Below are 11787 nucleotides of genomic sequence, written 5' to 3' on the forward strand. Positions count from 1 at the left end.
TTTTCGCCGCTTTCGTGTCGTGGTAGCATAAATATTCTTGGAAATTCTTAAAGTGATTAACCACCCAAAATGCCGCCAAGTAAGCCACACGCCAAGTATCCTCACAAAAAGGACATGGAAATAATGAAGAAAACAAAATTTAATGGATCATGAGAAATGTAATTTGTGGTAAGTTTTTTTATTGTGCCAAACAATTTTTTAAAATCATTTATGTACAAATAATCTAAGATTAACCAATATGTGCGAGTATTATTCCTTCAATTTGTTCTCCCATATCTTTGGCTGACATTCTGTGACGATTCTGGTGGTAGGTCTAGTGTGTTCATTAGTTTTGAAATAATGTGAAACGACATAGGTACAAGAGAATCGAAATGAAATGAAGTGGTACGATGTGAAATGGAAGTGAAATTGAACCGAAATGAAATTAAAATTGAAATTGAAATGAAAACGAACTAAAAATACAGTGAAATTAAATGAAATCAAATAAATTGATAGGAGGTAAAAGTAAAAGTGAAGTAAAAAGAGGCTCTCTCTTTTCTCTAATCTCATTCAACAAAATTTTATGACGCCCCTAATGATTAAACGAATGCTTGCACTGGAATTGAAATCAAATTAAGTAAATCAAATTGAGTGATTTTAAATGGAGTGAACTGAAATGAATTGAAGTGATATGAACTAAAATGAAGCGAACGAAAGTGAGGTAAAATGGGGATTAAAGATCAAATGCAATTACTCATGACGATAAATGAAATAAAGTAAAGCGAAAGATTATAAACTGAAATTGTATGAATCTATATTAAAGTAAATGGAACAAAATTAAAGGACTTGCTACAAATTGAACAGAACAGAAACAGAGAAAATTGAAATAAAATGGAATGAAATGTAATCAAATGAAGTGAACTAAACTGAAATGAAATGAGTGAAACTGAAGTGAAATGGAACGAAGTTATATTAATGCAATCCACTTCCTTAAATGGAAATGAAATGGAGCAAAATTAAAGAAAATTAACTGAAATTAAATGCATCGGAATAATATGAAATGGAGTGAAGTGAAATAAAATGGGATGGAACGGAAGGAAATGAAGTGAAGAAAAGGGAAATGAAATGGAATGAAATTAACTAAAATAAATGCGGTCCATTTCCATGAAGCGAAATAAAATGAAATGAAATTAAATGAAATGAAAACAACGAAAATTAAACTAAATGAATCGAAATGAAATATAGTGAAATGAAACGAAGTGAAATGCAAAAAAAAATTAGCTTAATGCAATCCATTGCCCCGAAGCGAAATGAAATAAAGGAAACTAAATACTATGAAATGAATTGAATGTTATAAAATGAAGTGAAATGAAACGGAATACATTGAAACGAAACGAAGTAAAATGAAGTGATATGAAATGGATCGATGAGGTTAAATAATGAAAAATTAAATGAAGGCAAATGAAATGACATAAGTAAATGAAATGAATTGAATAAAAATGAAAAAGGATGTAGTAAAATAAAATAAAATGAAGTGAGCTCTCTTGTTTCGCCTATATCATTCAATCAAATTTAAATTAAATGAAACTAAAGAAAGAAAAATTAAGTTAAATCAAATCATATTAAGTGAATTTAAATTAAATGAAATGAAAGGAATGAAAATTAAACGAAACTAAATGAATCGAAATGCAATAAAGTCAAACTAAATGAAATGAAATGAAGTGGTATGGAAAAAATGAATAAATGAATAAAATGAGATGGAATGAATTGAAATGAATTGAAATTAAGTGAAAGTAATGAAACGAAACGATATGAAATGAGATGGAGTGAAATGAAATCAAAGTAAATTAAAGAAAGAAAAATTAAAAAATTAGATCAATTGAATAAGGGTGAAGTAAAATACATGTAAATGCAGTGGCATAAAATTAAATAAAATGAGGAAAAATGCAGCAAAATTAATTGATATAAAATGAATTGAATGAATGAATCAAAAAATGAATTCAATCAAATTAAAATAAAATAAAGAAAAATGCAATGAAATGAAATGAATTACAATGAACGAGAATGAAGTAAAATAAATTAAAATGAAATGGCATGAAGTTAAATATAATGAACACGAACGCAATAAGATGAAACGAACTGCATTGAAACAAATTGGAAATGAAATGAACGAGAGCTTCAGAGAGAGAGCTGTTCGCCGATATCATTCAATCGAATATTATGACGTTTCTGATGAGCATGCGATTGTTTCCATTTGATTAGAATAAACACATTTGATTAGAATAAAATCGAACGACGGAAAAAATGAAACCAAATGTGCCATAACGTGAAACGTAGTGAAAGTGAAAATGAGTGGCAAATGAGTGATGATAATTTACGGATGATAACATATTGATGTTCGATGAGATGTGATACTCGAAGATGACAGATGATAAACGATACCGGCTTCGGGTGAATAATGGATAATTAAGATGACTACATTTTAATGGCTTTAATGTACTTTACTTACCGCACTGGGTTTTTTCGTGAACTTAAAACTCATGAAATAAAAAATGTGATAAATGATTTTATTGTTAAGCGCAACATGAGATCTCTTTCAGTGCAATGGAAAGAGTAAAATGTATTTTAAAAAGTATGAGCTATGAAAGTAAATACTTTATGTCAAGGATGTAGAGCTCAAAGAACATTTGAACTCCGACTGGTCACCCCTGCTCCATGTCTTTCAAAATGTGTATATGCATTTCAATGGTGAGATATAAAGTTGCGATGGAATTCTGATTATGGAATAATGTGTCAGTGAGTGTGTATGTGTGTATACTTGTGTGTGTGTGTGCTTTGCGACAGTTTTGATGCAATGATTTCTTATGAATTGAGTTCAATGTGTTAGCTATTGCATCAGGCATAAATGGACCTATAGAAAAACAAATTAAATAATTAATCCAATGTCAACGAGTACGTTAAAGCAGCTCACCTCGCCCAGATCTAATTTCAACAATTCGAGAAGGCCTGCTGATATAATTGTCATCCTTAAATTCAATTAACTCCCATTTCCACCAGCGCCTTAGCCGCTGCCACACCCATTTCGCGCTCGCTCGATCCCTCCGGTTCCAGTAGCATGATATCGCGACTCTCTTGCAAACATCTGATAACATTTTTAATATTGCGCTTAAATTCGGATTCACTTATTTCGCCTGCCATCATTAATCGCTGTGAACGCATCATTATTGCGCCATGCAGTTCATACAAAATTAGTCCTAGAAGGGTGGTAAAACACCTTATATAAGTTAAATTTTAAATATGTACCCACACTTACCTCTTAAGCGCGTCATGCCCGGTTCTAGCGCGTCTACGACACGCAAAAAGTCGCGGCAATAATTTTCTTTCTTCTCCACATCTTCCAGTGGCATTGTGTGCAGCAGGTAGCCCTCTATGCGACCATAAATTTGACAAAGTAAATACTTGGCGGAAAGAAGTAGGTAATGGTTGGGTCCTAGAACACGCTCATATCTGAAAAGTTTATAGATTAAATTTTTGTAGAGGCCTTCCATTTTCCGCAATCGCTTGCTTTACTCACTTTTTTAAGAACGCCTCCAGCCCTGGTATATTATGCGCATCGATTGACTCCAAATTGGTATTGATTGCATCCAACAACTTAACAATTTCCTTAGACTGCAATTTATAGTCACAGCGATCACATCTGAAGTTTCACAAACAAAAAAAGTTACAAAAAATTTAGCTTCTTCGAAAAGCTACTAACTTCCATTCGGCCTCCTGATTCAGCGGGTCAACTGTGCGCACTGATCCACCTCTGCACTTCGGACACACCAGAGCACTGCAGTCGGTGCCCAACTCCTTGGGGTCCGCGCAGCGGGAACAACTACACCAGAACAGCTTTCCAGCATGCATGAACTCGCGCCGCTTCAAGGTGCCCTGCACAGCAAGTCAAATCATATAAATTTAGCTAAAAATTTAAAACTAAAAACTACACCGCCCACCCACCTGCAGCGTGTATGCGTAACTCAACGTAATGCCCTCATCCTTTCGTATGGCTCTGGAGGTGCGCAAAATAATCGCATATGTTTGTGGATCGTCGGCGTGTGCGGTGTTGGGGCAGCAGTCGTGTGCAAGCAAAAATGCGCTCCTATACAGACAGCGAGCCTTGGCCGAATTCTGGCCGATTTCAAAGCAATTCACATCCAAAATACCACAAATGGTATGTATCTCAGCGGCGGCCATTGAGCGCATACCCCAATCGCGCTGCAGCCGTTGCACCACATTTTGCTCATAGTGTTGCCACAATTCGGTATTAGCCTTGCGTAGCTCGGTGTGAGATTCCATTTGCAGAATGTCCGCATATTTGTCCGGTGACTGCTGCTTGAGCAGGCAAATGCGCGCAATCAGTACGAGTTCGTAGAAGTTCTTCACCAAATCGACTTGGCCAGAGGCGGCGCTTAGCGCTGCGCCCAAATTGTGTGTACTCAATAGCTCACATTCCTGGGCAGTGTGGCCGGTAGGCTGATGTAGGCCACGGCATTGTGGTCCACACATGGGCCATTTGCAAGCTGCGCAGCTGGTGGGAAGGATAATTGGAAAGGATTAAAATTCGGCAATGATTGAAGAAGTAACGGTAGGCTCATTTGTTAACACAACCCTTTGTCTTTTGTACGTTAAACTTTTTGGAAAGACACTCAAAAATCAAAAAATTTCAAGTTTTTTTTTTCAAATTATTCCGATCGATCTGCACTCTACTTGCGCCTCTGCGTGACTGTGGGCTATCTATTCGCAGCTGCCTACTTAAATAGTCTCCAGTACAATTTCGAAATACTATTTGTTCACATTCATGGAAAACTACAACAAATACATACACACAAGCATATTAAACAAAAGCATGTATTTTTAGTTCCCCAATTTGATCTACGTGATCGAACACATTCAGCTGCAGCGGCGCTGGGTTTAAAAATAAATCGTTTAATAAGCAAAAAAAAAAGATGCCCTATTACAATTTAGTAATGGTGAAAACATCTGTGCTCAAAAGCAGGAATCTCTTAAGTCGACTTAATACAAATTTTAGTGCTGTGTACCTTCCACCCCGAATAAGATAGTAGATTCCATTAGCCTCATAACGTTCTTTTCAAAATGTTAATAAGTAAAAATCGAGTAGCCCAAGTTTCAAAATACTTTATTTATAATTTTTTACTGTTCGATTTGGAATTTGTAATTCTGCTTTAATTTTTTCTTAATGCATTGAAAGAACGTAAAACGTATATATGTATGTACACACATATCACTCATTTACTTCAATAGTGTCATAATCCAAAAAATATAAATTTTGAGTTGAGTATACAGAAATTACCGCTACATCTTCTTCGGTGTTGTGTAAAAAGATGTATCTGTTACCAGTAGCTCACTAGAATAAAATCTGTATTTATCCGTATATATGTATATATCCGTATATATGTTAATTCTCAACTTTAAAGCCATTTTTCTCGAGTTTGGTTTTTTTTTTTTGAGTTCTGACACTATTGACGTAAATGAGCGATATAAGTTTAAAGTCTTTTTGGACTCGAGTTAGACCATTATTATTTATCGCAAATTCACATACATATCGCCCATTTACTAAAAGATTGTCATAACTAAAAAAATAAAATTTTTTAGCAAATAGTGCAGAATTACGCATTGTGCCGTGCTTCGAATTGTGTAAAAATTTGACTAGTTTCCGCGTAAGAGGACAATATCCATTCCTTTTTTCTTCGTTTTTAGATCAAAATTAAAACTTTAACCTCCTATATCCCGTATCCGGAAAACCCTCGCTTTTTGAGTTGTGACAATGTTTAAGTAAATGAGCGATATGAATGTACATTAGACTGCATCACCAAAAAAAAATTGCGGTTTTACGCCGGGATTACAAAATTTATTTGACGACTTCCACCAAAATATTTCGAAGTAATATTTAGATTTACGTTAGCTGGACCGATTAATGGAATTTTTATGAATAAAAATAGTTTCTTAAAGAATTTAAAAAAAAAAAAATCCGTTAGGATGGCAAAGACAGTTTAAGCTTAAATAAACTGCAAAAAAAATATTAAAAAATTTGTTCATAATAATAAGATTTTTGATGCTGTTTTTTTTTTTAATAGAACCAATTTTTTCTTGTATGGGGAGTAATGCAGTCTAATATACATATATACATACATATAAATAGATTAAAAAATGTAAACAAGAAAAATTAAATTTGTTTTTCCAATTAGTTAACCTTCACTGATGTCACCTTTTGTCCCATATTTTTTATTTTGATGTTGAAAGTATTTTAAATTTCAAAACAAATACATTGTATGCACATACACAACTGTGTATGTATTTATGTACACATATTAAAACATGAAAAACATTTCATTTGGATAATAATAATTTAAGTGGGCGGTGTTTTCGTTAGAAGATCATCGAAGTGTACACATCTAATAAATATGTACATAAATATATAAGTGCTAAAAATCGATGGGAATTTTTTAGTTTTTTTTTGGCACGGTGTATGGTGATACAGTCTGATTAATGTACATACGAATTAGGAAATATTTATTACTAACTGGACTTCGTCAATGACAGACATGCCTTTAGGCTTAATTTTCAGGTTTTGTTTACAGTTTAGAACTACAAACTTACATACCTTACAACCCCTACAGCAATTCTGTTGTTACCAGTACTATGTACTACCTTAATATTCCTCTAACAATGGTCATTATTAACACTTCTTCAACCAAATTCTGAAAGAGGGCGTTCTTGAAATTTTTTTCAGAGAGATTCCACTCAGAAATGAAAATAAATTAGATATTGGTAACTAAAAACATATCATCTAACTTTCACTTCTCGTACTCTTCATGCAAAGAAAGAGCTTAAACAATTCATCAAACCCTATTTTGTTTATAATATTCGTAACGTTTGAGGCACACAAGTAAGTAAGTATGTATACTAAAATGTGTTCTCTAATAGTAAACCGTAGAATGTCCAAATCTAACCGGTCATATTTTAATCGGCTAAGTAATATTTCTTATCAGAAAATTGGTCAGCTTATTACTGCAGAGATATTATTGTGATACCAAGCTAAAACTTTGCCTAAATCATAAGGTGTGTCAGTCGATAAGTATATAAAGCAGTTAGGGCATAGAAGCATTCATCTGAAGTCAAACTAGTGTAGGTTGTACAACTTTCAACTCACACTTTAACTCTGGTAACTAATTCGAATGCTGTTCATAGCTGTCACGCCTCGACGCCTCACATCGCATTTAACGAACCTAGACAAACCGATACACGACGGACTGGAACAGCTTCTTCGTATACGGGAGACTGGGAGGCAATGTTATCAAATTCAGAGTTTTAGTTGTAAATTACAGTTTCAGGCAAGCTCACAGTAGAAATTCTAATTTTTAAATTTGCAGATTTGAAAAATTTAATGCAAATATTTATTTCGGTTATTTTGGCAGTACATTTTTATGATAAAAACAGGCGATGGTGAAAAATTGGGTCAGCTACATTCCAGTAATACGTTTCAAAAATACTTTAATGATCCAAAAATCTCTCTGTCGTTGAAGGTTACAGTTCTTTGTTTTGTTAAAAATATATTCTTTCTTGAGAATTCTTTGTTAAAGAAAATCTGGCAACACTGAAAAAAGGGAGAAAATAAATGGTCTAAATTTCGTGAAGACCTTGAATTAATATAATCCAACTCTATATGCCTTCATGAATGTTTCCGCAACATACATTCAATCTCTACTTTGTATCTGGACTCACTTTGGTGACTTCTTCTGTTAACTGGGCTTTCTGTTTGAACTTGGAACCGATTTCGAAAACGTTTCACATAAATTTGACCATTCTTAAGACTTTCACGAACTGAAAAGTTGACTATACTAATGTTCCTCTATTTCATTTGAATATAATGCTTCAAGGTACGAGCGAGGTAGCTTATATATCAGAAGCGTTTACCGCAATTGTATCAAACCCGTGTGATGAAACTTACCGGTACTGTGATATTTCCAGCTCTACGGGCATGTAACAACCCAAACAGACTGCATCTGCTGACACACAGGGTCCTATTACCAAGGGCTCCTCCGTTATAAGCAGTTCACCTGCCTTCAGGTCGCGATTTGCCACCACATAACGTCCCAATATTGTCGATTTCTCAATTCTAAAAGGTGACTGCTTGCTGGACGAATCGCTTGACTCATTTTTTCCATACCCTTCTGCTTTAGAATTTGACGGTTTATCCAGCAATTGTTGCTGTTGCTGCTGCTGTTGGTGATGTTTCTTCTTGTTTTTCTGAAAATTGCGAGAAAATTTACGAAAATAGAAGCATTAAACTTCAGAGAAAATAGCGATCACTTTTCTGCCAATTGATATAACATTATTCCTTGCCATAGATAAATGGCTACCTAAAGCATTTTACGCGCTTATGGAGAGCCTAAGTAAACAGATGTTCAATTTACCGCTAACCGATAGCAAATGCCATAAAAATTTATCTGCCAACAGTGGCTGTATTTCTTTGTACATAAACAAAATTTTTGGCACGCGCTTCCACTTATGAATAAGAAAGTAAGGCGTAAGCAAAACAAACAATTTTCACAAAAACAAAAAACTAAATTATGTATGAACGTGAGAGAGCGCAGCGTGAATACTCTCCCTGAAGTCAATTGCAGTTGTGAAGCAAAGATCAATACACAAACAGCACCAATGAGGCACGCATCCATGATAATGAATAATTTTTGAAAGATAGTTTCACTTCTTATCCTCCATGTTAGCTAACTGACAGAAATCGTGCTTCGTATATTTTATGGTACCATTTTTCGCAAAAAAAAAATCCAGCTTTTGACGTTGGAAAAATAAAACGAAGCAAAACCAAACTTATAAGTATAGAAATTTTCAATAATTTTCTTCATAAAAATTCTGAAAAAATTATCTGCTGAAAAGTCAAGCAAATAAAATTAATTTCCGAAAAAAAAAACTTTTTGTTTCGCGCCTACTCATTTTTTGCTCTCGCTTGCACTGCATTTGGCGCACCAACCGGTTTGCTCTAATTTTATGCCAGCGATCAACGCGTTGTCAAACATTGCGCTAACTCATCTCAGCGATGCTAACGAAAATGTGAGCATTTTACGTTGTTTTTTTTTTTTTGTTTTTCCACATTTATTTTTAGCGTTCAATGAAAAATCGTTGTTGTTGTTTTTGCTGTCGTTTCGGTTTGCTGCTAAGTAATATGCCGCGTGGCGCTCTTCATGATTTACATACATACATACATACGTACGTAGCGGGTGTGTGCCAATTGCCGGGCCGGTGCCCGGGCCACCGCTGCGTATACGTATTACTTACTCGCAGCTATTAGCAAATATGCATAAATTTCGTTATTTGATGTTTTGAATATTTACGAGTAGGTGGGGTGAAAATATTTATTGGATTTTATCGATTTTATGCGCGCCTGTAGAATGCATTAATGGGGGTATGTTGAATAGCTTTGATGGCTCTTTGTGTGCTGTTATAAATTATTTTTGTTAGCCTTTTAATTACTAAATAGAATTATCGATGGTCGAAAAACAATGTAAGGCGAAATTTCAAATATTGGATTAAAATGTCGAATGGAAAAATTTTGGAAAATCAAAAATATGTATATTTAGGCAATTTACTCGTATTGTTTATGAAATGCTGTAGGGCATTTATGGCAGACATGTACATATATATGTATATAGCATAATGAAGATATATGCATGTAAATAAAGTTGTTATATGCCGAAAGAATTTAATCGCTTTTTCTAAATAATTATAGTTGAAGGCATTCAAAACAATTAGCTTTAAAACTATGATTTCCATGTGCCCACACGTTTTTACTTACATGCATTCGTTTGATCTATCAAGAAGAGTGAATTTCGAAGATGAGCATACAAAAAATTAGAGAACTTTGTTCTGTTTATTTGTGTGTTGTGTTATCTTCAAGCATATTTGTTAAATTTTGCTCACGTTGATCTATGACTCGGCTGTTTTAATTAATTATGAGGATGTATGTATGTAGGTATATAATTAATTTGAATAGGAGGCTTTTATTTTTTGTGAAGCATTGTAAACGAAAAGCTTTTTAAGTTATCCGATTCTATCAAAAAGCTCTTTTTTGTTTCTCAGCAGATAAAAAAAATCGAGTTGTGGTAGTCCAGAAATTCGAAAACTTTTCATGGAAATCAATTCCCCTGATTCACAGTAAATGAAAATCCAAATAAACGGAGGCTAGGAAGAGTTAAAAAAATCCTTTCGCTGACAAGTATGACCATATGGGCAAGTTTACTGAAGGTCTCCAGATCTCCAGAAGTTAAGCAGTCAGTATTGCGGCGGGCCTACTATCAGCTGCTTGGGAGAAATTCAAGCGATCTTATAGAGAGTTTTTCACGGAAGAATCAAAACTTTGATTAATACACTAATTTTTTCAGCGTTAGATTATTTGTAAAACTTTTATTAAAACTGACTACATAGATAACACTATAGGCACACTAAAAATACAAAAGAACTGCGAGACACGTAAACCTAATTTTGGGTCATATTTAGATTACGGATCTCTATACCGTTGTCTAGTACAACTCCCCATATAATAAGCATGCATTTTTTTAGTTTTCTGGCAGAGTTTCGATTTAATACACATTTGAAGAACGTGCGCTATATATTCACATATGTATCTGGGATTTTAATTCTCTCTACTTTACTTGTTTTCTTGCCGGCATTTCGCACTTGAAAATTCCTCAAATTCCACTTGAAATTTTCACTTCTATTTCGACTATTTCGAGCACATCACATTCACTCGTCGACAAATGCAAATCTCATCTCGTGGCTACACACATTCCCCGTAGCCCTTTCGCTTGCAACTGACCGCGGCATAATTTGTGAATGTCCCAAACAGTCTAACGATTTCGACGCAGTCGAAACGAATAATTCATTTTCGTCATTTGTTTTCAACATTTTCATGAATTTCCACTTTTGTTCTGAACGTCCGTTCCGTTTTCAAACATATCTCCTAGGCACACATTCACAGCACATATTGATGATGTGTATGAATATATATGAAGGACAGACTTTCCGCCGATTTCGCTGGTGTCAAAAACATAAAGCAAATAATCATCTCACTTTGCCAGCCGCCGCTGAACGACTGAGCATTTTGTAGGCGCATCACTCTTCTTTCAAGCGCAAAATGCTCTCCAACTGCCAACGCTCGTTGATTGCATCTTCTTTTTTTCACTTGATTTGTTAGTATCTATACTTGTGTGTATGTATGTATGTAAATTTGTCTGAAATTAGTTTAAAATTAGAATTTTTCGATCAACTGCCGCCTTGTGCTTATCGCGACAGTTGATTTGGAAGATTCGATTTTCGTAACGGTTTTTTATTTTTCAAATATTTTTCGTATTTAATATGATAGTATTCACAACTGTCTGGTTATCTGGCTATTCAGTTACAACAATAAAATACAAATATTTTTTAACCAAATCACCAGGCAAGTGCGAACCCCCACAAAGTAAGCTCTTATGTTTGTCCTATCATAAAATCGTTGCTGACTTGGCCTCTTTTCTTTAGCAACATAAAAGATTTTGAAGTTATTTGTCATCTGCCACACCCCCAATTCAAATAATAAATTCGAGTAGACCCACTACTAAAAATCATAAGCGAAAAAATTAACAAACAACACCATAGTCATCGTAAACAAAAGCAATATATTATTGTATTTATAAAATCTTAAAAATAATTTTTATTACTCAAAATAGTGACATTTGAAATGATATACGATAA

The 11787-nt window shown here is 34.2% G+C and overlaps 1 protein-coding gene across 3 annotated transcripts; it reads right to left on the minus strand.

Moving 5' to 3' along the window:
- Nucleotides 1–2223: 2223 nt before the first annotated feature.
- LOC108373274 (protein msta-like) lies at nt 2224–10844 on the minus strand. 3 transcript variants are annotated; one of them, XM_017629138.1, is made up of 8 exons: nt 10710–10844; nt 7991–8289; nt 3979–4549; nt 3737–3909; nt 3554–3676; nt 3293–3486; nt 2951–3233; nt 2224–2866 (listed from the first exon to the last, which is right to left on the minus strand). In XM_017629138.1, the coding sequence occupies exons 1-7, from the start codon at nt 10725–10727 to the stop codon at nt 3013–3015; spliced, it is 1599 nt and encodes a 532-aa protein (XP_017484627.1). In that variant the 5' UTR covers nt 10728–10844; the 3' UTR covers nt 2224–2866; nt 2951–3012. The 3 variants fall into 3 exon arrangements, with proteins under 3 accessions (XP_017484627.1, XP_017484626.1, XP_017484628.1); XM_017629137.1 differs by having other exon boundaries at nt 2224–2890; XM_017629139.1 differs by lacking the exons at nt 7991–8289; nt 10710–10844 and adding an exon at nt 4646–4735 and having other exon boundaries at nt 2224–2890.
- Between the last annotated feature and the right edge of the window lie 943 nt (nt 10845–11787).

This window comes from Rhagoletis zephyria, unplaced genomic scaffold (assembly GCF_001687245.7).
Source record: "Rhagoletis zephyria isolate East Lansing unplaced genomic scaffold, Rhagoletis_zephyria_1.1 Rzeph_scaffold_06531, whole genome shotgun sequence".
Classification (NCBI taxonomy): domain Eukaryota; kingdom Metazoa; phylum Arthropoda; class Insecta; order Diptera; family Tephritidae; genus Rhagoletis; species Rhagoletis zephyria.

Excerpts from the sequence above, each read along its gene's own strand:
- LOC108373274 (XM_017629138.1), bottom strand. Across the intron at positions 3,487-3,553 it reads CTGGAGGCGTTCTTAAAAAA|ATATGAGCGTGTTCTAGGAC; the intron begins GTGAGTAAAGCA and ends TAAACTTTTCAG. Across the intron at positions 3,234-3,292 it reads GGGCATGACGCGCTTAAGAG|GACTAATTTTGTATGAACTG; the intron begins GTAAGTGTGGGT and ends CCACCCTTCTAG.